The sequence below is a fragment of the Plectropomus leopardus genome, chromosome 4 (genome assembly GCF_026936395.1).
Source record: "Plectropomus leopardus strain MGB_pleo_1.0 chromosome 4, ASM2693639v1, whole genome shotgun sequence".
Lineage (NCBI taxonomy): Eukaryota > Metazoa > Chordata > Actinopteri > Perciformes > Serranidae > Plectropomus > Plectropomus leopardus.
The window spans coordinates 3,147,661-3,172,960 of record NC_142179.1 but is presented as its reverse complement, the minus strand read 5'-3'; the positions used below and the strand labels follow the sequence as shown (position 1 = coordinate 3,172,960).

The following is a 25,300-nucleotide window of genomic DNA, read 5'->3' as shown; positions in this document are numbered from 1 at the left end:
AAAAAAAAAGGAATAAAGTTCAAATAACATGAAGATGCATGCATTTAGGAAATCCGGGGATGCGCGCCGTGTGCGGACGAGGACGAGCGGAAGTCGCGTTTGTTGTTCTTCCTTCTGTTTCCGAGACGTTCAGGGTCTAAACGGGTTCACCAGCCGTGTCTGCATGTCTCTACCAGTTCCCTCTAAAAATCGTCTTCTACCGCTCCCGAATGAAGGTAAAAACAACTCTGATTTTGTTCTGAAGCTGCGAACACTTCATCCAGGTCGCCCCGGGTTACATTTCACAGTTAAATCCGCTTCCGATCGCACCAACTCGGTCTACCCCCGCAGTCCGCCTCGGTGAGCCCGGGCAGCGTGCGCTCTGCTGCCGCCAGCCAAACTAATCCAGCGCCGTGCTCCGGAGCTCCCCCGGCGGGTCACCTGTCTGCGCGCTGTTTGGGTGATATTTGCCCAGTTTTGAACATGTTGAAATGTTTAAGTAGATAAATCGGGAGGGGCGTGTTTACCTCGTTGCCAGGTGTGACAGCTGGTGAGCGGTGGGCCGGACTTGTCCTGCACGGGCCCCCGTCCATGTAACGTTACGTGCTTGTCACTTTTGACATTACTGCTATGTTTGGACTCTCAGCTGTTGGCGCAGTTGTCATTGCTGCATATTTTCCATTTACAAAAAAAAAGAAAAAAAAAAACAAACTCCCGCCTTGTTATAATAAAATAACTCAAATGCAACAGATTCACGCACTACTCGTCTCAGCTCCCCCCGGACAAATGTGATCACCCCCCGGCTTGTTGTGATGAAAGACGCCGTCGCAGGCGTCTCCGTGCGGCGGTGATATGACCCACCGCCAGCAGGCCGTATATCTGCCCGCGGCCGCTTACTTGTGACCCAGAAGTGTGTAAACAAGTTATGTAAGTCTTCTCCAAACTTGTTCACCCTCAGTCACGGCGGCTGGGTGCATATCTATCACGCACCCCGTTTCTTTTTTTGTTCTCTCTTCGCACACTTGTTCTGCTCACACGCACGATGTTCACAAGTCAGTGGATACTAAACAACAAGTCACGCAACATAATGTGCGCCCCTGAGCCGTGCAGGCTGCAGGCCGACAGCAGGGGAGGTTAAATCAGCTGCAGGCTCCTGCTGTAAGCCGGGAGGCTTTCTGAGAGGACCTCCTGCAGACTGCATGGCCGCACAGCAAATGTGATTATTGCGAGTGTATTTTTTTTTATCTTTGACTTTGTAAGTTGTTTTGTTATGATATATGTTTACTGCTCTCAAGAACTACTCACGGTGTCTAAGAAAAAGCGTTTGAAGGTGATATAAGCAAACAGATTTTTCATATGCTCAGAACACCATGTTACTTACATTTTAAGGCAACTTTAAGGCTTTTTATTGGTTGCAGTAATTAAAGTCTGAGTTGGTGTCATGTCTCCTATCCTGACACATATATTATAAGACTTTATTAATCCCACACTGGGGAAATTCACACATAACAGCAGCTAAAGAGTCAAAGAAAAATGCAAAAAAGTGACTGAGTTTCTGAAAAAATCATAAAATATTACACAAATTAGAGAAAATAAAATAAATCTATATATACTATATACACCTTTTACTTAAACAGCAGATACTGTATTACCACGATTGGTAGTTGCACAGGATAACTGAAATACACATGGTGTAAAGTATATTTACTGTCAAAGTATCGAACTTTAGCCTATAAATATTATTGCGCTGTAGGAAACTGCACAGCATGTTGCACAGTATAAATATTCAAAAAATGAAAATGTACATATGTCAATATTTATGATGATTATGGTAAAATAGAACATATACAACCTGAGGCAGAAATACTGCAAAAGTAGCTGAAATGTTTAGAGTCATATAATTATACAGTTATATTTAATGTTAGTGACATTATTCTTGTGTTTTCCTGCTTTGGGAAAATAACATTCTGGTTACTTTTTGTAACACAATCTGTGTTATGAATTGAAATAAATGTGATATTATGATGTAAATACTGAGAGGTGGCCTAAAAATGTGCTTTCACAAACATTAATATGCATCCTTTTTGGAGCACAGGGCTGCAGATATCTCAAATGAGCTTAAATTTAACATATTTCTATGGTTTTAGGAATATATCATGATTGATGTGTGCAAAATCACATGTAAAATAATTGTGTCCTGCTGTTACACACTGCATGAGCCCTAACTCTTCACATATGTAAAACAACAATTAAAATAACTATAATACCCAATTTTGTTAGTTTTATATTTGTTACTTTAGTTTATACACGCAGTAGTACGCTGCATTGACACCTGGATGTCCATTTGGATCAATAAAGTTTCTTTTTGTAAAAAATATTACATCGTTTGATCCTCATGATACAATTTCAGTGAATGTCCTATTAAAGGCCAAATTTAATTTTCCAGCCTTAAATCAACGATGTATTTGAAAACTTACTGTTTTGATGATTAAAAATAAGTTTGATAAGTCAACTAAAGTCAAGATTCAGACCCGTTCCTCTCTGACCTTTTCATTTTTCATTTTATTTATTTGTCTGTTTATTTATTTATTTTGTTTGTTTTTTAATTCTAGAAGCTTTATTAACCCATGTTGTTGTTATTATTTTATTTTATTTATTTATTATTATTATTATTATTATTATTATTATTATTATTATTATTATTATTATTATTAAGAATTGACTCCATTGCAGCTGTAAGCGATTACGGACATGTTTTCCCTTTTTTGTCCTTTAATCACCAGAATTTACTTTCTGCCTGGATTCAGCTTAAATCACGTGATGTGAGGAAGGTGATGATGAGCGATCTATGACTGACGCGAGTGTCTCAGCTCTTTATAGACGTCGGCTTTCATTTGAGCGGCGAAACCGTCCTCCAGATGCTTCCTCTGCCGTTTGGCTCCGATTCGGTCGAGGATTTGCCAGCAAACGTTGTCTGAGGCAGCTGAGCTTACTGCTTCCACCTGCCTCGTTTTTTTAATATTTAAATGGGTAGGAAAATATTTTACAGGTGGCTGCAGGATTTTGGGGGTTTGCCGTTCACTGAGACTTGCACGTAAAAAAAAAAGATATCTTTTTTTCATCTGTCTGAGCAGAAATTTAGGTCTGAAACAAGAATCACACACCTGACAGATGAATTTGGTGCTGAAGGACTCAGACTGGATAATAACATTTCTTATCTTTAACAAAACAAAGTGTGTTTGAAAACAGACTGCAAGACTTTTTTTTTTAATTTGTTGTAGAGTTAAAAAAAATAGTTAATTGCCATTAGCAAGTTTTTTTTATTTTTATTTTTTCTGGATTTTTGACTTTATTGATAAGACAGCTGATAGATGGGAAGGTGGGAGATCGCTGATTGGTGATTGTTTGATTACTTTATCAGGCAAAAACTACATCTTTGGGCTGTTTTTTGGACAAAATCGGGGATTTTAAGACATGGTTTTGGACATTTTTGTTCAAAAATATGATATGATATGATATGATATGAATATATATTCTTTCTTTTTTTTTTAGGCTAAATCATTAATCAGTTTAATAATCAAGACTGTAAAGGCGTGGTAATAATAACAACAACGGCCTTTTTTACTGTGTTAACGACCAAATATTCACTTAAAACCATCTTTGCAAAAATATCTTTTTATCTCTAAGTATCACTTTTTTATTTTTATAGTATTGAATTGTTAAAATGTGTTCTTTAATTAGATTTTTTTGTCATAATTATTTAACGGTTTTAGTCTGGGCTCCTGTGGAGTTTTTCTTGCATGTTTACACTCGCCAAAACAAAACGTGTGTATCCTCGAGTTCAAACACGTCTTTTAAATCCAACATTGTTTACGTCCGTATTTTCCCGGCTCGCTGTCTTCCTCTTCTGTCATCTCATGAGTGTTTCTTGGTTTCTGCATTTTCACTAAAATCTCTGTTTCTGGCTTTATTTTTCAGATTAACAGGTATGCCAAAGGAAAAATATGATCCTCCAGATCCCCGCAGATGTTACACCATCATGCCAGCGGAGGAGGCGGCCAGTGGGAAGAAGTCTTACTGGGCCGAGCTCGAGATTTCTGGTCAGTCTGACAAACTCGCTCTGGGATTGTTTCCATAAAAATATCCCCTCTGAAGCCTTGAAGCTCAGGTGTAAATCTGTACCCGAACTGGACCAGCAGAGCCCAGCATGGAAAACCAGCACCGTCATTTATTTTGCAATATTAGAGCATTTAGGAAATGCTGGCTTCATGCTGGTCCCTGACACCCTGTCCGCTTTTCCCAAAACATGATGGCCAAACGTTAAAAAATATATACAAATCTGAGATGAAGCAGAATATCAGTAAAGTTTTCGGTATTATCTCACTCAGACCGTACTGTCTGTGCAAACTGAAGCTGAGCTGTACTTTTTAGTTTCTGCAGATTTATCAACAGAAAAATTAGTTAATAATTGATTAATCATTTGAAATGCATTTGGTTTGGGACATTTATTTGACATTTTCTGACATTTTATAGACCAAACGATGAACTGATTAATCAAGAAAATATTCAGCAGATGAATCAATCATGAAGTTAATCACAAACCGCAGCCCAATGAGAAAAAAATCCCATCAAAGGATTCCCAGATAAGATAATGAAGATCTATGAACCACATCATTGAAATTATTTTGACCCCAAAACCTCAGATGTCCACTGACGGCGACGGGCAGAATCACGGGCGTTTCAGGTTAAATCAGTTCACAGCTGAATGAATGTGAAACTGAAAAAAAAGAGTTATTAATGGTTAATAAACTCTCCCTGGAGGGTTTAAAGTTAATAATAAACATGCAGAAGAGGTTAATGTTTTATGTTAATTGATCTTTTATATATCTACATATTAGATATGGAATAGTCAGCGACAAGACAGTTTTTACAAGCGTTTAACCCTTTGAAACATGAGCAAATTGTTTTGGTTTTTTTTCAAAAACATTGGAAAAAAGCAATCAGAAACTTGGCATGAGATGCCCCGCCAATTGCTAAAAAAAAACTGTAAATGGTGATGAGAAAACGACCTGAAAATTAGCTCTAAAAAAGAGAGTGAATCATTAGAAAAATATCAAATAATTAGGGAAAAATATCAAGAAAATTATATAATTATTACCAATATATATATATGAAATCAGTTCACAGAAAAAAAAAGATTTTTTTAATTTATTATTTGTATTTAATCTTATCAATTCTTTTATTTTTTTTGTTCTTTTACTTTTCTTTTTAGAGTTTGATTTCAGATGATTTTCTTATAGATTTTTACAAATTTCTTCCTAATTTTGGGATAATTTCTTGTTGTTTATTTACAAATTTCCTCTTTCTATATTTTTGTGGGAAATCAAGCCAATTTTCTCTGGTTTCAGAGGGTTAAATCATGGTGGATTCTTCCTAATCCAAACATTTTTTTGTACTTTCATTTAGTTGTTTTGTCTTTTTGTTGTAAAGTCTTTATTAAAGGGCCATAATGGAGCACAGAGTTCTCCACCGGTGCTCTGCTCGAGTCCATCAGTCTGATTTTAGTGTCACAAGATGAAACATGATGATCTTCATTCTGTTTCATGTGATTTTCCACCCTGAACAACAATTATTTTCGGTTATAAAAACTGAATTTACTTCTTGTTTTGGAAGGAAAAAGATCTAAAATTAAAATAGTTTGAAAGGAAAAGGATGTTTGTCTTAAGAGCTGCAGCCTTTTGTGTTTAAGTGACCTCTGCGCACTTTTCTTGTTTCAGCACATTTTCTACAACTTATGGACTTCCTGTCAATAAAAGTCATACAAATCCATTTGGGACTGACAAAAATGACGTCCCTGAATATCTATCAGCCAACAGATTTTTTTTTTTTAATTCAAAAGTTCAACATTTTCATACACGACTGCAGTTGAGTGATTGAAATTTGGATCAAGCTTTGAAAAAAATGGTTAATAAAATGTCTCTCATAGGGAGGACCTTGCAAAAAATAGCATTTTTGTCCTTTTAAGTTTATCTTATTATTGAATCTAATTATATGGATCTTGTGTTTGCAATTGTTGATTATTGATTGATTGAATTTTAGGATTTTAAATCTTTCTGCTCGTTTGGTTCTGTGGTTTCATTTATCACAAAGCTCAGATATAAAACAAATGTGTTTCTTATTGAAGTTTGTTTTATTAACCCTTAGGGACTATTGGGTGTATTTTTTCTTTGAAAATTCCTTTCAAGTTCAATTTCTTTGAATTTGAAATTTGTCATTTTGACATATTGTCATATTGTCATTTTGTCATATTTTGCATTTGAAGAAAATAATGTCACAGTCATTGCTGCAACTAATTACTGAAATAATTCAGGCTGTGATAAAAAAAAAAAAAGTAGAATATTAAAAATAATTCAATTTTTGTGTGTATTTTTTCATCTAAGAACGTAGTGATACTGTGACAAAAACCTGGCATTTAAAGGGTTAAAATTCTGAAAATAAATGAATATTTGATATTTATGATTAGAACTGATGTAGATTAAAAAATAAGAAATGTCTGTGATGTCCCTTTTTAAAGACGCTCTGTTGTCCCCGTGTCTGTCTTGACGCAGGACGTGTGAGGAGTCTGAGCAGCTCGTTATGGACACTCACCCACCTGACGGCGCTGCACATCAACGACAACAACCTGAGCCGCATCCCGCCGGACATCGCCAAGCTGCCCAACCTGGTCTACCTGAACCTGTCGTCCAATAAGCTCCGCAGCCTGCCCGCCGAACTGGGCAACATGGTCTCTCTCAGGTAGGCCGGTCCCGTTCAGCAGAAACACCTGTAGAGAATTCAGAGACATTAAGAGACGCCAACACGCAAAATAGACTTTTTTAATATGACAAGAAAAACTGTGTTTATGCTTTACACAGATCTGCAGAGAATGGTTGAGTAATCTGTGATCTGGAGAAAAATCACAGTATTACAGTATAAATATATATATAGAGAGAGAGATAGAGATAGATAGATTTCCTTTTTTCCTTTACACTTTGTGTTTAAGTATCCTGTTTTATGTATTTCTTGTTTTTTTATTGGATTAAGGTTTTCTGACTGTTTACTTGTTGTCTTTTATCTTTTGTCGTATTTCTCTGTAAAATGTTTTTTTGTTTTTGGGGGGGGCTTGTTTGTATAAGCGTCTAGATTTTTATCTGTATTTTATGCAGTTCTTACTGTGTGCAAATAAGCTGAACTAAACACTCAACACAAACATAAATTACACTGTTAATTTAGTTTTTGCTCATAAACCTAAAATTCAGACCGTGGCATTTCAACTTTTAGACCAGATGTGAATGTCTAAGTGTAATAAATAATATATTAAATATTGAGGACTTATGCTTTGCAAGTTTGCCATGTGGGTTTTTTTAAGCAAACAATCCTTCGTCTCAGTCAGTGAATGCTGAGATTTGCCTGCTTGTTTGAAATTTACCTTAATCTCGATAATGACTTCATTTTTACAAAGCTTTCACTGCACTTAACAGTGTATACTTTGTCCTGAAAAATAAATCATTCTTTGGATTCATTCAGGGTATTATGAGCCGAACAATCCCAAAGCACAAAAGAGAAGTGATTAAAAACAGGATGATTAAAAACGCAGCGATCAAACGCTCAGAAGAAAGAGAGAGATTATAAAGTGTGTGGGTGGAGGTAGTTATCCTGCAGGCTCCTAAAAGCATCTCATCTCTAAACTGACAGACAAAAAACAAAGATGACAAGCAAAGACACATTTTTCCTGGAAAATATAATTGAAGTGACAACAAAGGACAACGTGGTCGATGTTTGGACACCGGTAAAAATCAATGACGGGGAATTACCACACTGTCAGATCAAATCTGTGAAAGACAGAAAAACACTGATCATTTTTGTCCCGTTTTCCTGCAGGGAATTGCTTTTAAACAACAATCTTTTACGAGTTCTGCCTTATGAACTTGGGAGGCTTTTCCAGTTACAAACCTTGGGGCTAAAAGGTGAGTTTTTTCTTTTCATTATTAAAAGTATTTGAGGTATTTCAACTAATTAAAATCTGACAGTTGTTAATCACTTTCTGGGGCTGAAAGGTGAGTCTTTTGTTTTTGTTATTAACAATGTTTTAGATATTTCAACTAATTTAAATTCTGCCAGTTGTAAATCACTATTTGGGGCTAAAAGTCGAGTCTTTTCTTTTTATTATTAAAAATATTTTAGATATTTCAACTAATTAAAATCTGACAGTTGTAAATGACTGATATTTATCAAATGTAGGTGAATTCTAGTTGCAAATAGTCATAATTTGTGGATATTTTCTTAAAAACTCAACATTTCTCATCTGATTTTCAAAGCAGCTGCTGAAATAAGAGTGCTTTCCATTTTTAAATGTAATTTATTTGAATAATGTGGTTGTTTTGCAGGAAACCCTTTGTCCCAAGACATCCTCAATCTGTACCAGGAGCCGGACGGAACCAGAAAGCTTTTGAACTACATGCTCGACAATCTAGCAGGTAAACAGCTCGGCAGCTTCACCTCACGACGGTTTTATTTGAGCTCATGCATATTTAACCTGCAGTTTATAGTAAACCTGAGCAACGCAGGTGTATCAGGCAGGTAGACCATTGTGTTTGTCACAGACCGTCGAGCGCTCGTCCCTAATTTGCCTCTGCTCCGTTTTGCAGTGCACCCGGAGCAGCTCCCCCAAAGACCTTGGATCACTCTGAAAGAGCGAGACCAAATGAGTTCCACAGGTACGTTCATCGGGGTTAAAGTTCACCCCAAATAAAAACTACATATTTTTACTCTTGCCTGTAGTGCTATTTGTCAGTCTAGATTGTTTTTGTTTTCGGTTGCTGAATGACTTTTACAAGCGTATTGAAGCAGTGATGCAAGACAGCGTAGAGTTTCTTTTAGTTGTAGGATGAAACTCACTAACAACTTAATTCTTTATTTATAACGCATAGTTAACAAAATGTGTGTTTCAGTTTGAGTGGAGCCAAAAACTAAGAACTCGCTGATATGACAAAAGAAAAACACGACTGATCTTTTCTTAATGTTTGACATGGAAGATTTAGTAATAAAGCAAGTGTTTATTATCTTTTCTTGAATAAACTCAAAAAAATTGCCAATGGAGAGTTTTGAAAAACAACTTAAAAAACGTTTAAAAAATGATCAAGTATACAATACAGTACAATACGATACGATACGATACGATACGATACGATACGATACGATACGCTTTATTGTCCCCTTGGGGGAATTTTTTCACTAAATATCAGAGATGTAAAATTAAAGCTCCATAGATCTCAATGATAACAATTTTGTTTTTTTTCTGCAGCTGTGTTCACGGTCATGTGCTACAACGTGCTGTGTGACAAGTACGCCACGCGACAGCTGTACGGCTACTGTCCATCCTGGGCGCTCAACTGGGAGTACCGCAAGAAAGGCATCATGGAGGAGATCACCAGCTGTGACGCTGACATCATCAGCCTGCAGGTAAATGAGGGACTCCCCAGCTCAAAGCCTCCATGTTTCCCAAATCCTGCAGTCTCCAACCATCCCTCCTCCACGAAATAAAGTCACTGTCAAGTAGACAAAGAGGCCGATATTACTGATAAACTGTCCTCACTATGGGAGACTGTTTTTCTACTGATATCTCTTTAATTGTCTTACAAGCAACCTGGAAGTTGCAAGAGATGAGATAAGATCAACTTTTATTGATCCCCAGCAGGGAAATTCAGATGTTGCAGCAGCACAAAGGAACAAGTGCAGATTAACAAAGTCAAATTATTAATAGTCATCTTCGTGCATATTGGTCGCGCGCAATGAATGAAGGTGTTTTGTTGGAAAACCTTGTGAAGTTTGTAAAACTGCTCCAGTTGGAGCGGGCTGTCGGACATGTCCGCGCGCTTGAGAGGGTTGAGAAGCAGTGTCCTGCTTTTGAGAGTTGTGCGCTTGCTGGAGTTCGCGTGTTGGAGCTGTCGGACATGTCCGCGCTCTAGCGACCGTCGGACATATTCGCGCTGGAGTGGGCATTCGGACATGTCCGTGCTGGAGATGTTGGACATGTCTAGTCATGTCAAGTTGCTGGAGCAGGCTGTCGGACATGTTGGCGGGCTTTAGCTCATGTTTGAGCTGGAGGTGCTTCAAGATGGAGCATCTGGAATCAGATCTGCCCCATCCGGAACACCAAAACGTGTATTACTTATAATATTTGCAATTCCTTTTTGGCTGATGCTCCCTCTTTCATACACACACACACACACACACACACACACACACACACACACATTTTTGACTCCTTTAATTGACATTTCTGGCCCTGCGTGTCTGCAGGAGGTGGAGACGGAGCAGTACTACACACTGTTTCTGGAAACACTAAAGGAGCGCGGCTACGACGGCTACTTCTGCCCAAAGTCTCGTGCCAAACTGGTTTCCGAGCAGGAGAGGAAACACGTGGACGGCTGCGCTGTGTTCTTCAAGACCGAAAAGTGAGTTAAAGAGCTTCACAGAAGATTAACTGAATATATTTGAAGGTTCGTAGGTTGTGGTTTGCACATTGAAGAACATTAGAAGTGAGAGTTACAGAAGTGAGCTCTACATAAGTGACGATGTTGCGGGCACGATCACTAAGTTATATTGTTCAAAAGTCTGTAATCTGCCACAATTTGGGTTCAGTCAGATGGCTGAGAGGACTACACTGAATTTTGAATATTATTTCATGTTTTTAGGTTGTTGAAAGTCTACAAATAGATGTTATTTTGTATGACGGTTAGAGAACAAAACGCTGTACAATGGTTCAGCCAGACTGACGACTGAAAAGGCAGAAAAAAGTTGTTTTCATCCTGATGCAGCGCAAATGTTTAACTTTTTTTAAAAAAGATCTGATAAAGAAAATGCAAATGTATGTGTTTACCACCCACTACTGTGATGCAAATATTGTGAGTTGATTCATCAAAATAATCAGTAGGTGGCGCTAATTCTTCAGTCAGGTGCCACTGCAGAAGAGGGCGCAATTAGATTACCTAATTAACCCTTTAAAACTGTGGCAAACTGGCTCGATTTCTTTCAAAAACATGAGGAGACAATGAACAATGAATAAAAACGTACATGCAGATTACCTGAAAATTAGCTATAAATAAGTAATAAATAAATCAAATGAAATATAATAATATAATATTATTATATATATATATATATATATATTAATAATATTATAATATAATATTATAATAATAATAACAACAGTAGAGTAAATAAAAACAAACAACAAAGAAAATGACCTAAGAAACTGTTTAAAATGTGTAATAATTTTGAAATAGTGGGACATTTCGTACTGAGTTACTCTTTGCCTTTTCCCCATGTTAAAAAAAAAAAAAATTAACCAATTTGCTTGGATTTAAAAGTATTAATCCTAGTGAAAGGTGTCCGAATGCAGCAAAGAAGAGTGATGTTGACCCAGGTTACAAAGGGTTAAAACAGTGCCAGTCAAATCTCAAATGAAGGAACACAGTGGACATATAACAACAGAGATACACTGGATAATGGAAATAAAGAGTTTTTTAAAACAAATTGAAAACCAGAGGTTGTTTCGGGGGAGAATGGTCACAACTTTGGATAAATGTTAGTTTGAATCACTGAATTATTCTTCATCTAGGGCACAAACTATTTCAATTGTAAATAATACATTAGGTCTCTGAATTATACCGTTTTTATCTCTGTTTAAAAAGTTCATTACTGAATGAAAAGGAGAAAAATAAAAGTTTAACGGGTGATTCTAAATATGTGTACGGCAGTGTATGTAGTAAAGCAGGGATATTTTTACAGCTGTGAATTTTAGCGCGAGTCCTGCGTGTAAATTTCTGCTGCTTTGCGGATGTTTCTGCAGGTTTACGTTGGTCCAGAAACACACTGTGGAGTTCAACCAGGTGGCCATGGCCAACTCCGAGGGCTCGGAGGTCATGCTGAACAGAGTGATGACCAAAGACAACATCGGGGTGGCGGTTCTGCTCGAGGTCAATAAGGACATGTTCTCCGGTGGTAAGAACAATCTTCAGAGCTCAATACCAAACATGAAACGTGACTGTCCATTGTTCCTGTTGTACTATAATCCGAGTCGACACACTCAGGCTTCAAATGTCGCAGTTTGTCCCTGAGTTTGCGGGACTTTTTCAAGGAACTAAAAGCTTCTTTCATCTGATGGTTATTTGCGTTTCCACTGCGGTCTAAAGACCCGTGCAGATTAGAGAAATATGTCCACTGACGTATCATAAAGCATCATGATGGGAAGAGAACAACTACCAGTCTGCTGAATATTATATTACATTTACTGTAAATTGACTCCCACACATTTATGACTTTAAGTTTACAAAGTGTTACTATAACTGTATAATGGATCCATAGTTGATCTGTTGCCAAAAATAAATGAATAAAATTGCAGTCAGCTTGTAACAAGCAATCCAAAACTATTTGTTGGAAATAAAAGTAAGGCCTTTAAAGTCGATCTGCATCCATGTCTTTTTGCCACAAGGTGTCCCTGTTGACTAATTTAGAAAGTTAGTTTTGATCCGGCTCAGACAACATTTGTATCAAAAATCTGCCACAATCTGTTGTGGCTTATACATTGCATAACATTAGTATTTATCAGTGATTATTAAACTTTGCAGTGAGTGACATGCAGAGCAATATTCCTAAATTTGTTTAACAACAGTTGACGTACATGCACACTATAACTTCCCCTTTTGTGGTTGATTTCTGTCTTTTTCACTTACGTTCTGTAAGTCTTTCTCTTCCCTGTGATTGTTATTATTTTACTATTTCAGCACTTTCTGACTTTCAGAAGTTGCATCAGCATCCTGTGCTTTTCCATAACCAAAATTCAGCCATGTTTAGGTTTCATTTGGGGTTTTTGTGGGGTCTTAAAGGTCGTTTTCACTCGTAATTTTTTTTCTCGTGTTTAAAACTGGGGTAGGCGATTTAGTGTTGGCTTCATTAGTCAGAAATCCCATAATAAACTTCATATTGATCATATTGTGTGATTATATTGTTTTATTGGCTGCAAATGCAGATGTGCGGACATGTCCCCTCAGATGGTGAAAGCCTGATTCAACTGTGGAGAATCGTGCAGAAACTATTGTATCACAACAATCTACGATCTGCAAAACAACCCGAACAAGACGGACTTCTAAAAAAACGATCAAAACACGTGTTTATCGTGGCAAAGTGTTTCAGAGATAGAGAGAAAACCCTCCTAGTGCACACTTTGGCAAATATTCAATATTCCATGTATAACTGGAATTATTTTATACTGATCTGTATAATTATCAAGATGAACATGATTTTTGTCTAAAACACAGCCGAAACTCTTTGATCCACTTTGTTTATGGCTGGACTGTAGTCTACAGCACAACAAAGTGGGTAAAATAGTGCATATCTGTGTCATAATCGAGTTTTCTTCACTGTCTTCAGGCATGAAGCCACCACAGGAGAGGCAGCTGATCCTGGTGGCCAACGCCCACATGCACTGGGACCCCGAGTACTCGGACGTCAAGCTGATCCAAACCATGATGTTCCTGTCGGAGCTGAAGAGCATCGCTGAGAGGGCCTCGGGCTCCATGGCGACCGGTTCGCCGACCTCCGACCCGTCCTCCATCCCCATCGTCCTGTGTGCTGACCTCAACTCGCTGCCCGACTCCGGTACAACCCTCTCACTTTTTAGCGACTTTGTTTCAGTCTCACACTCTGTCTTTAAATCCTCTTTCATTTATTTTGCTGCAGACCTAGTTTTGTATGTTTGGTTTTCGTCATTGACATATTTTTGTCAAATCTCCTTTACTAAATTCGGGGATACGCTGCACGACTGTAGACAGGATTCACAATCGTGACAACTCCCCAGTTGGTTTGGCAAGTTGGCACAGAAATCTGTAAGTGTATGAGAGGCACAGATTCGAATCGTCATGAGTCTGAGCGTATTAAACATGGTTGATTTTTCAGAGCCGACTCTTGACGGTGTCATGTTGTGTACACGGGTCACTGACCCAACCAGGTCACGCGTACCGCCAACAGTCGAATGTTCTGTCGTTATCCCTCCGTTGCACCATGTGTTAGCCAACGTTGCCTCGGCTTGGATCCACTATGTTACGTTACAGAAAAGTATTTCATTCACTCACTTCGAGCTCCCTCTGCAGTCTGTAAAGTCCAAACACGTTTGCGCTTCCGTGACTTCGCCCAAATGCATTTTCTCCGCTTCTTTTCTTTCTTAGCACAGATAAAAAATGCTGCTGTCCGTCTTGTATTTATGATTGTTTTTCTTTTTCTTCAAACTTGTTTGTTTACTCTTGATCTCGATAGTGTTGTCATGAGAGTTTGGTGCGTCCAGTTGGCCTCAGCTGGAGTGACGAGTCCTGTTGTCTATGATCCCTCATATTAAGCGCCTGACCCTCCATTTTTAAGTCGTCATAAAAAATCAATGGAAGTTAGTGCATACTTCCAGACTTTTCAGAATCTTTACTTGATGATTTCAGTTTCCCCTTAAGTCAAAAGATGACACGGTCGTACAAATCATATTCGAGTCCTTTATCCCCACAAAGATAAAAACACACAACAGATATAAAATAAGAGGAATATTCCTGATCCACACACTGGATCTGTACAGTATTTTTACTTTTTTTATATGATCCAGGTGTGGTGGAATACCTGAGTAACGGAGGAGTGGCTGATAACCACAAGGACTTCAAGGAGCTACGCTACAATGAATGTCTGACCAACTTCAGCTGCAACGGCAAAAACGGCAAGAACGGCAACTCGGACGGAAGCATCACACACAGCTTCCAGCTGAAGAGCGCCTACGACAGCAATCTGATGCCTTACACCAACTACACATACGACTTCAAGGTAACAACCTCCTGTGACGGTTTAAAGACGGAATATGCTGATAATTTTCTAAAAACATAAATTGTATTATTTCTGAGTGTCATTCTGGGCTTTTGCCTCTGAATTTATAATTTTTACTATTTACTGATGATGTAATTTTCCCTGTATTTGGAATATGGAGAAATGGAAAGTAGCTACAAACTTTTAGTCTAGTTGAGGATCAAGTTAAAGGACAAACAGTACAATAGTATGTGGTTAAACAAACACAAAACTTACTGTTTTTCTGCAATATTTTCCGTAAGCCAGATTGATATGTGGGGTGTTTTAGTCTGTATCATTATGGGTAATCTGTTGTGGGAGATTGCAGATGAAATGGAAAACACTCAACATTACAGCGTCTGAGCTGCGATTTATAGTCTTCTTTTCTACTCTTTTTTAGAAATGTTGGTGGTAAAACGTACATGTCTGTATTTGTTTTGTTTTGTCTTGTGGTCTCTGCTCTGGTTTCTAGTGAGTCATACAGGCGGTTGTCAGACAGATTTGTGTTTTCACTGTTTCTGTTTCTTACTTTGAAAGTTTTCCCTTTACACAAACTGTTAAAATGCAAAGGTTCCTACAGAAACACAGAGTTTATCCTTTTTGGCTCTTTCAGGCAAAATCAAGAATCCCTGTTTTGTGTTTTTTTCTGAATCTTATTTTAGTGCATCACACGCATCATCACTTAGTAACTATTTAAACAAGTATAAACAAATGAAGAGAAAGGGAGGTAAAGTGAGTCAAAATGATTAATCCTCCTCCTTTGTCAAGACTACACCGTTTCTTGTTTTTTTGGTCTGGAAACAGTCAGTAGGCGCAGAGGAAACTTACTTTCCAGGCAAGTGGATGAATCTTTAGATTTAAGAGTTTTTTCCTTTATGCAAACATGAACGCTTCCTATAGACAAAATTTTGTCACTCCAAAGCTGTCCATTTTAGATAATTAATATGTAATCGTGGAAGAGTGATTAATCTCAGACTGACATCTCCAAATCTGAATAATTTTGTGATTTGGCTGAAAAGTCCAGCTGCTGGACTCTCATTTATTTGGCCAAAAGTGCAAAGTTTTCTTTTTGGAGACTGAACATGTGAAATTTTGCATGATGCCTTTGCGGGAAAAATACTAAATAGGCAAAATTAAAGCTTAAACTAATTGTCCAGGCCTGGAGAAGTCATGGAATTAGTATGATCCTGGTAAGTTTTGGAAAGGTCATGGGATTTTGTTGTTCGTAATGGAATTGTTGCAGTAATCTTTCATAGATAACCTTCCAAAATTAGTTACATAAAAGCACACTTTTTTTCGTAGCTGTTGACATGACTTAACTCTAATAAGTCAATGTGTGACATTCTGTTTACTTTCATGTAGATTTATTCATTTTCTCCCTGCATTTAATCTCTTCCTCCATGTTTGCCAACTATCTGAAATTTGGTTTAAACAGAGTTTGAATCTGATACTGAAAAACAGCAGCAAAGTAGGGTACGAAAAGTAATCTTCTGACAGTGTGATTAAACAGGTTTTGAACCTGTCCAGGACTACTGTTCATAAATTTGGTCATATTTTGAGTTTGAAGTTTTGTCCATAAAAATCTGTGGTAACCCTGTATGAAGTTACAACCAGCAAGTGGTTTGCTCAGCATAAAAACTGGAAACGGGGAAACTGCTGGTTTGGTTCTGCCCAGAGGTAATAAAATCCACTGAACATCACCTTTAAAAGGTCACAAATCAGCATGTTAGAGAAGTGTTTAATGTCAAATTTAGCCTTGCAAACAAAATTGAAGAAATGTTTTGACAGTTTTACCGTATTTCAGTTTTTTAGGCACCGTTAATAACAAAAAAGTCTAATAATTAAAGATACATTATGAGTTTTAGGCCGTGTTTAGACAAGAACTGGCCCTCTAAAAACTTAAGACTTTTTTAAAAAATGGTAACATTGTGAGAACGATCCCAGTTTACACGGATCTGCAAAAACAACTGAAAACACTGTAGTATCTATGACAGGCCAGTAATTGGCAGTGTTAACTTTGTTAGGACGCATACATCAAGTACAGCCGTGACGTCACCATTTTGACATGATCCGCGCATCACCAGTTTACACGGCGACAGAAGGGGCGGCGCTTTCAAAAGATTACACTCAGGAGTTTCAAAAGTTTGCATTTTCAGGCCCCCAAAACGCCGTTACCATGTGAACGAAAGGCCAAACCGCAACAAAAGTTTAGAGTTTCATGCATGAATCGTTGCCATGTAAACGGCCCCCTAGAGTCAAATTCGGCACCAGTTTTCTCTCGGATGCGGACCAACTCACAGCAAAGCTGGAAGTTCGGCGCTAAACTGATTTCACATGGTGTCTTTGTGTCTGCAGGGCGTTATCGACTACATCTTCTTCTCCAAGACCCACATGAGCGTCCTGGGCCTGATGGGGCCGCTGGACAGCCAGTGGCTCATCGACAACAACATCACCGGCTGCCCGCACCCCCACGTTCCCTCGGACCACTTCTCCCTGCTGGCCCAGCTGGAGCTGCACCCTCCCCCACCCCACACGCTCAACCCCCTCAACGGGCTGCACCTGCCGGTCCACAGGTAGTGCAGCCTGCGAGAGCCCCGCCAACCTTTAAAACACTGTCCCTCCCCACCCCCAGCTTTATACAGGACCCTGTACAGTTTACCAATCATGTTAAAACTCAGAAACCATCCGACCCCTCCGACCCTGAGACACACCTTTCCATAAGGAGTGAAGTATTCGCCCGTTTGTTGCTCCTTTTTGTGTTTTTGCACACTGTAATTGTTTGTTTTATTTCATTTTTTTCTCCCCTTGAAAAGGCTTAATACCAAATGTTTGGGATGAGGTTGCTTTGGTAACTCCCAATGTCAATTTCTTTTATTTTTTGTTGCCTTAGATATGATCGTAACAGCTTACAGACAGCAACAAACCTAAAACCATCAACTTTTTAATGATAAACTACACAAACGTCAGCAGTGAATGTGTGAAATTTCACACAACTGTGAAAAAAAAATCTTTTTTTAGATTAAAAACAACATATTACTGCAGCACCACAATATACAGTTTATGCTGTGTTGAACTGTGTAGAACTGGAACCTGCTGTCACTCCCAAATTAACTGAAAGGTATTTTAATGAGAGAAGTAACACTACAAACAACAGAAAGTAAGAAATGTTTACAAAAAATGTATTTCCATCAGTCGTTTTTGTAAACGCAGATCCTTATTTTCTATTCTGATCAGCAGAGGAACACCAAAATACTTACTTCTATTAAATGTGGAGGAAAAAACTGCAATTTTTAAGGTTAAAAAGTACCGATTGGGCGTTTTAAAAGTAATGTAACAACATGGTAACACTAAATCGTGTTTCTTATAGGAACTACAATATGAATTAATCTGAGCTGCTTGTGAGTCACATAACAGCAATGATAATATTGATGAGTAATATTTCCACATCATTTTGGATTATGTTGCTTGAAGAGGATGTCACATGACTCCCTCTTGCCAGATAGCAAAATCCAAACCTGGAAGCCGCTTCATAGTGAATGTTACAGAGCTGCTTCATTCACTTCTATGAATTTTCTTTTTTCTTGCACCTCTCCGTGATCATTGCTAAATATTTTACCTGCAGACGAATCGTGCTTGCTACCGTTTAGAAGATACAACTTGTGAGTTTTTCTGCAGCACAATGAAGTCATAAAACAATCAGTTCAGGCCAAATGAGAGCTAAAATCCTAAATAATGATAAGCGTCGAAGCCAAATTAGCCCATCAAAACACGTCACACAATCCTGACAATGACCCAACAATGCGCTTTATACTTCTGTGCTTTCAAACACCTATGATCTTAAAAGAGTATTGTCCCGTTTCCGCTCACCTGACTAACCAAAGAATCTGCCCAGAATGAGTGACTTATGATCTGTCGACCGAGATCATATTTATTTATTGGTGTCAGAGAAAAAAAAACCTTCCTGGGAAGAATCTGCCAATGGTTTGTAACCAGGAGCCGAATGTATTTACCAAATGCTCACTATGAAATTAATTGTTGGAGCCTCTTCATGCCAGATTCCTGTGGACTTTGTATATTTGTGTCAGATGATTAGAACTAATAGCCCTTTATGTAAGTTGTAACTCAGGGCTATGCTATGCATCCAGCAGTACCTCTCAAACCGAAGACTCTCAGAGTCGTAGAGCAAAACCAAACAGGAAGCTGTTGGTTTCAAAATCCTCTATAAAGCACAGGTAACGTATGTACTTACATACATATATGTCGTTGTTGTTGTAGAAGTCCCACGTCTTGGTGATTTTTTTTTATATGAAACTGCTGCTGCACTTTTGCTCCACTGGAAAAAAAAAAATATCATGAGAAATTTGGATTAGTGTAATTTTTCAGTTGTCAGAAGATGCAAAAAGTGTTTGATAAATTTGGTTTTGACACTTTTTCAAAAATATTTGGTTTAGTTGTAAGACTTTTAAAAGAGGCCTAAGTATTTGTAGGTAGGATTTAATTTGGGATTAACTGGGTAGGACTGGGTATCAATACAAATGTCGTACCTGAGTTTCGGTACAGATGCAAAAGTCTCCTTAACAAAAGGGGCCAAACTTCTAAAATGTTTGTTGTTAAAACCAGTGGCTCAAAATCTGAGGTCAGATGTATAAAACTGTAGATTCACGACTGAAATCGAGTTTGCACAAAGGCAGAAATATGCATTATTTAGTCAGATTTGTCGATGAGGTCATCACTCAATGATTTGAAATTTGATTTATCAATGCACCTTTCATTGACATTTTACAGAACGCTCTGTAAGCTTCAAAAAAAGACAATCTTTATTTTTTACCGTTATGTTTGGGACTTTTCTCTAATCTTTGCTTTTTATTCTTCCTGTATAATTGGTAATATGAGAAAATGTAACTAAATGTCAAAAGGCGCAACCACTGGTCTAAACACAATCAGCCATATGGCTATTTTGCAGAATATAAAAGACCAAAATTGGCAAAATTTTAATGAAAATCTTAAAGAATTTGTTAAAGGTTGCATGAGATTGACATTTACCAATACTCAATGTGACGGACACGTTTCGATTGGTACAAATGAAAATATTGAGGTTTGATACCCAGCCCTACCTTTGCAGAGGGACACAGATCCCATACCCGTGCACTCACGGTGTTTAAAATTTTCGGCACATTTAACACACCTGAGATTAAATGAGCTAAAGCAAGAAAAGAGAAGCCATAAATTTTGGGATAAATTGTGTCAGCACAAGACGGCACCCTGTACCTTCAGCTTTAAACCCCGGTCTGATCAGTTTAACCGGCTTTGCTTCATTTGCACTTGATTTGGCGCTAACGCATGCACCTCCAGTTTTGGTGGAGTTGATGAAGTCTATCATTACGAGCATTTAGAGGCCTATACTTCACTCCTAAACTCACCTCACTGGGTTTTCTGGTTTTGTACAACAAGCTGTACATAAATTAAATTGCCTTTGATGACTGGGCGACTTTCACATCTGTGAGGGGAATGTACCATTCTCCGATTAAGGGGCGTATTTTTTCTCACAAATCAAAGATGTACCTGGTGTTGTACTTTTTTTTTCTTTGCCCGGTGCACTAAGATCTCATATGTGAATACCACCTCCACCTGTCTCCGATACTCTTGTAGAGACAAAACTGGTCTCTGTCCAACTATGTTTTTTGAACTACGGGCATTTTCTGTCTCTAGCAAACATGCAGTCTTTCAATTGGTACTTTGTACAATTCAGTATTACCAAGTTTTTGAGAAAAAAGATAAATGTTCTAGGTTTAAAAGCAGTTTTGTCTTGATGGCTTTTATTTCTCCAGTGTCCGCCCAAAGCTCTTCACGCTCTGAGATGATGCTTAATCAAAATTATTTTAATTTCTTCGACTTTGTACTTGATGTTTTCCCCAAAACAGCTTCCCCAGATCCCGATCACACATCATCCAACATCCACAGCCACGTCTTCTGCATTTTCCACAAACTATCATTACCCACAAGCATTTGCCCTCTTAATTTTGTCTCTGTAAAGAGCACCTCGCATACTTTTTCTACAAACAACGTGCCTAGTTTGTACAATTTCTCCAACAGCAGCACTGCCCATGAGACCAAGACGCTCAGAGATTAACCCAGCGCCATCATCCAGCCATCCATCCATCCATCCATCCAGCCATCCAGCCATCCAGCCATCCAGCCATCCATACCCTCATCCCTTAAATCCTTCCTGAACCAACTCTTGGAGATGAAATCACAAGGAATCATTGCTCACTTCAGACTGATTTCTGTTTTTTGGGGTTTTTTTTGATCAAACAGATTTTTTGTATCCATATAACATCAAGGACAAATCATTTCTACCAGATATCTGAAATGCACACTAGTTGTTTCTGCAGTTTTTCTCTGCACAGAGGTTGCTGTAAATTTCACAGGATTGTCACGATCATCATCGCATGTGATTTCTGAATGTAAAAATCCTGTTGTTCAGTATCTGGCCATGTTTTGTTTAAGGTAATTTAGGCTGATTTTCCAGCAATGCAGTTGCGACATGAGGTTTTTGATGGTCGATAAGTCATACGAGGATTATCTGTTAAGGCATTTAGCATTTGGATAGGGTTTGTTGTCTTTTATCGGCTTTTACATGTTGAATTTGACGCCTCCAGCTAGGCCAAGCTGCTGTGTCCAAACTGAGAAACATGAACTTAAGGGATGCTGCTTAAATGTTTTCTCCCCAATGTATTAACCTGTAACTTGTGATGTGGAAAATGAAGTTCAAAAGAAACCAAAAAAGTGATAAAAATGAGATTATGCAAAATCTGAAGCAAGTTGATACAACCTTTAAAATGAATGGTGTATCGTAAATAATCATTAACGGACAATACTGATTACAAGTTAATGCATTGGTTAGTGTGAAATCAGACTTCAAAGGAGAAAGGCAGCAACTTCTCCTCCGTCTCTTGGTCTGACAATTTAACCCTTTGAAACCTGGCCAAATTGGCTTGATTGTTTGTTTTTTTTAAGAAAACGAAGGCAAAGGCAATGAGCTACATAAGAGGAAATTACCACAAAATTAACAAGAAACTCATATAATGTTCAACTTTAACTAAAAATTAGTTTAAAAAAATAAAAAAAAAACTATAATAATTGCAAAATAATATTAAAAAGTTATAATAATTCTGTAACATGATTTAAATATATAATTATGATTATAAATAGAGTTTACCTTTTTAACCCTTGGACTAAATCTACAAATTCTTGCAATTTCAGCAACATTTCTTTTCATGTTGCTCATTGCCTTTTTCCCCTGTTTTTGAAAGAAATTGCACCAATTTTGTGCGGGTTCAAAGGTTAAAATACTTGTAAAGAGTTTCTGAAAGCAGCACAAAAAGTGATGTTGCTCCAGATTTCAGATTTCAGATTTCAGGGGTTAAAAAACAACTTTACTTTACTGTCTTTCCTTCAAACTTGCAATTGACATCCGTCAATTCCAAGAGTGACAAGAAAAAAAGGAATGCAATGCTGTTTTTTCTGGAAACAAAATATTTATTCCTTGAAGCATTTCTCGAAAAAAGTATTTTAAAGTTGCTGCCTTTCAGCAACTTTGAGCAGATTTTATTCATGTGAAGTGAAACTGAGTGAGGATCCTCAGCCACCAGCAGTCACCAACAACGGTGCTACATTATTTCTCAAGAGGATTTTAAAAAAGAACTGCACTGAAACCTGTTATATGCAACAACAGAGTTAAGTTTCTCATATCAGATTCCAGACAAGCAGCTCTTCACCTGATCGGTTTTCAGTCCAACCAGCCTCCACCGCAGGCGAGAGGAAGCGGGCGGTGAGAGTTTGGTTGGAGGGAAAACTTGCAGCTTTGTGGTGGAGAGCTGCTGAACTTAGACGAAGCGGGTTGTGGAAGCCAAAATGCGCATCGTGTCTGACAAGTAAATGTCAAAAGGTGCAAGACTGCAGCGAAGCAAGTTACTGTAAACCTGCGAGGACGAGAGGAAGTTTATCTAGCGTAGGTGGCAGTGCTGACTTTGTGATTTTCCTCTAACAAAAAAAAAATACAGATCTATCCTTTGCAGAGGTCCTTTTACTTTGGTTTTTAAATCCCCTCACTCAAAAAAGACAAAATCTGCATAAATTAATGAATAAATGAAAAGTCAAAAAGATGTTAAATCACTGAAAGACACTAAATTACCTCATTAGTTTTTCTTTTATGAGAGATAACACAACTTTTCAAAAGGCGATATAGACGATAAAGATGATATTTATATAATTAAAAGGTCCAGGGATCACGATTTCGGGATATATATTGGCAGAAATGTATATAATAATTCAACTAAAACACAAGAAATTTGTGCTCCTTGTGCTAGCGATGTTTTTATTGGCATAGAATCACCTGAAACTAAGAATTGTTGTTTTTGTTACCGTAGAAAGAGAATGAGTCGCTCCTCTCCAACATAGTCTGCCATGTTTCTACACCTGAGGAGTTTCGGTTGGGTGCAATCGGCGATGTGCCACCTAATGGCACTAAATTATAAAAACAGGAAGACTACATGTTATCTCAATTTTGGATGAAAACCTCCTGCCAGCTATCCTCCTAATTTTGGAAATTTTTATGCTTTTATCATATTTTAAATATTACATCCTCCCCTGTAAATTTACAGTTTTTATCATGATAAACTTATTTTTTCTGTTGCACTTTTCTCAGAGGGAAACTCTGACTGTAAACATAAAGTTTCATTTACTTGTCAGGAGGAGTGCTGCTACTTTCCGAAGAAATTCTGAAATTTGAGTTGTGGGATTTGAAAAAAGCAGGAATTTAGGAAACAGCATGAAATTGCACGATGCAATGTTTCTGCAGTTTGACCTATTTTAACAACTGAAAGTCTCGATGTCTCAGGCCACATTTAGACGAGAACGGCCCTACTGAAAATAGAAAAGTCTGGTCTTTGCGCTTTTAAAAAAAATCTGCGTTCATATGATAACATTGTGAAAACGGATCTGCAAAAACAACTGAAAACACTGTAGTGTGCATGCCAGGCCAGTAGTTGGCGGTGTAACTTTGAGAAATAACACTATGTGCATGCGGGAGATGCTGCCATGACGTAACCGTTCTCACAGGGTCCGTGCATTGCAAGTTTACACGGCAGTTTCAGAATTTTGCGTTTTCAGCCCCCCAAAACACAGTTGTCGTGTGACCAAAAGGCAAAACCCCACCACAAGTTTGTTTCGTGCAAGAACCGCTGCCGTGTGAACGGCCCCTCTGACTCCTTTGCTGAGACTTTGAGCACACTTTTTGTTTCTGGTGAGTGAGGAAGTAAGATCCCTGGAGTGCACCTTTTATTAAAGCTGTAAAATGTTTTGCAGGGGGAAGTAAAAAACAATAAAATCAAACACAAATGCAAATGAAAACAAACAATGACACACGGTTTGCAGGAAAATCTGATTTGTTACTCATATCAGATCTTGAACACAGACTGTTCACATCGATATTTGCATGTGACCGGGATATTCATGTCTATTGTTTTTTTTTTATAAAATTTAAAAGAAGTTGTCGATCATGAAACACTTACATTTGTTTCCTGAATATGTCCGATGGGCATTCTGGTGTTGTTGTTTTTTATTTTGTTCTCCCACGTTATTTGGCATGTTCAAAATAAAGATCGGATTCGTGTGACCAGAAATGACCAACCTATCTGCATGGGTTGCTGTGGTGAAGACATACGCGTCAGTATCTACGTAGCTACACTGGTGGTGCGGCTTTCCGATGCCAAAGTTTAAGAAATGGAGCGCTGTCACACAAACAAACAAATTCCTCCATAGTAATTGGACATCGCTGTGTCATCATCGGCGCGTCAAATGGTGCAAATGACGAAGACACTTTAAAAATTTGATAACGAGACACATCTGTGGAGATTTAATTGGAATCGCACTTAAAACTGTTTCTAAATATGATTTGGGTCCCATTTGAAAAAAAAAATGCATTTAATGTGGGCTTTTTTTTTTATTTGGTTTGTTTGTTTTTTTTGCCATCCGGACTTTAAAAACTGAATCTGGATAGTCTCGACAAAACAGATTTGGACTGGCACTCTGAATGAGACCTTTTTCATAAATTATTTTGAAAAAATTGTTCCCCAAAAAACTGAAATTTAGGAGGTTTTCATCCACACTCTTAGGGAGTTTCAGCGGTTTCTGAGGGCACGCTACTTATTTTGTCTCAACATATTCACATGAGGGAACAGAGGACTTCTACAAAGGCTACAACTGTATTTAAGAAGTGAGCTGTTTTCACCTCAGATGAAACCAAACATGCTCAACAGCATTTTGTATCATCTCTCCACACAAACCCCCGACTCTCTCCACCTCCTGTAGGCAATAAACATGTCATTTTTTGAGTCTTTTTGTC

At 38.0% G+C, this 25,300-nt stretch overlaps 1 protein-coding gene across 1 annotated transcript; it reads left to right on the top strand.

Annotated features, from left to right (window-relative positions):
* The first annotated feature begins 81 nt into the window (after positions 1-81).
* Positions 82-25,289, top strand: cnot6l (CCR4-NOT transcription complex, subunit 6-like). The gene is made up of 13 exons (XM_088076326.1): positions 82-215; positions 3,958-4,079; positions 6,588-6,774; positions 7,900-7,985; positions 8,406-8,495; positions 8,667-8,735; positions 9,323-9,480; positions 10,321-10,475; positions 11,873-12,024; positions 13,453-13,680; positions 14,666-14,877; positions 17,251-17,468; positions 20,989-25,289. The coding sequence occupies exons 2-13, from the start codon at positions 3,968-3,970 to the stop codon at positions 21,023-21,025; spliced, it is 1,704 nt and encodes a 567-aa protein (XP_087932452.1). The 5' UTR covers positions 82-215; positions 3,958-3,967; the 3' UTR covers positions 21,026-25,289.
* The last annotated feature ends 11 nt before the right edge of the window (positions 25,290-25,300 follow it).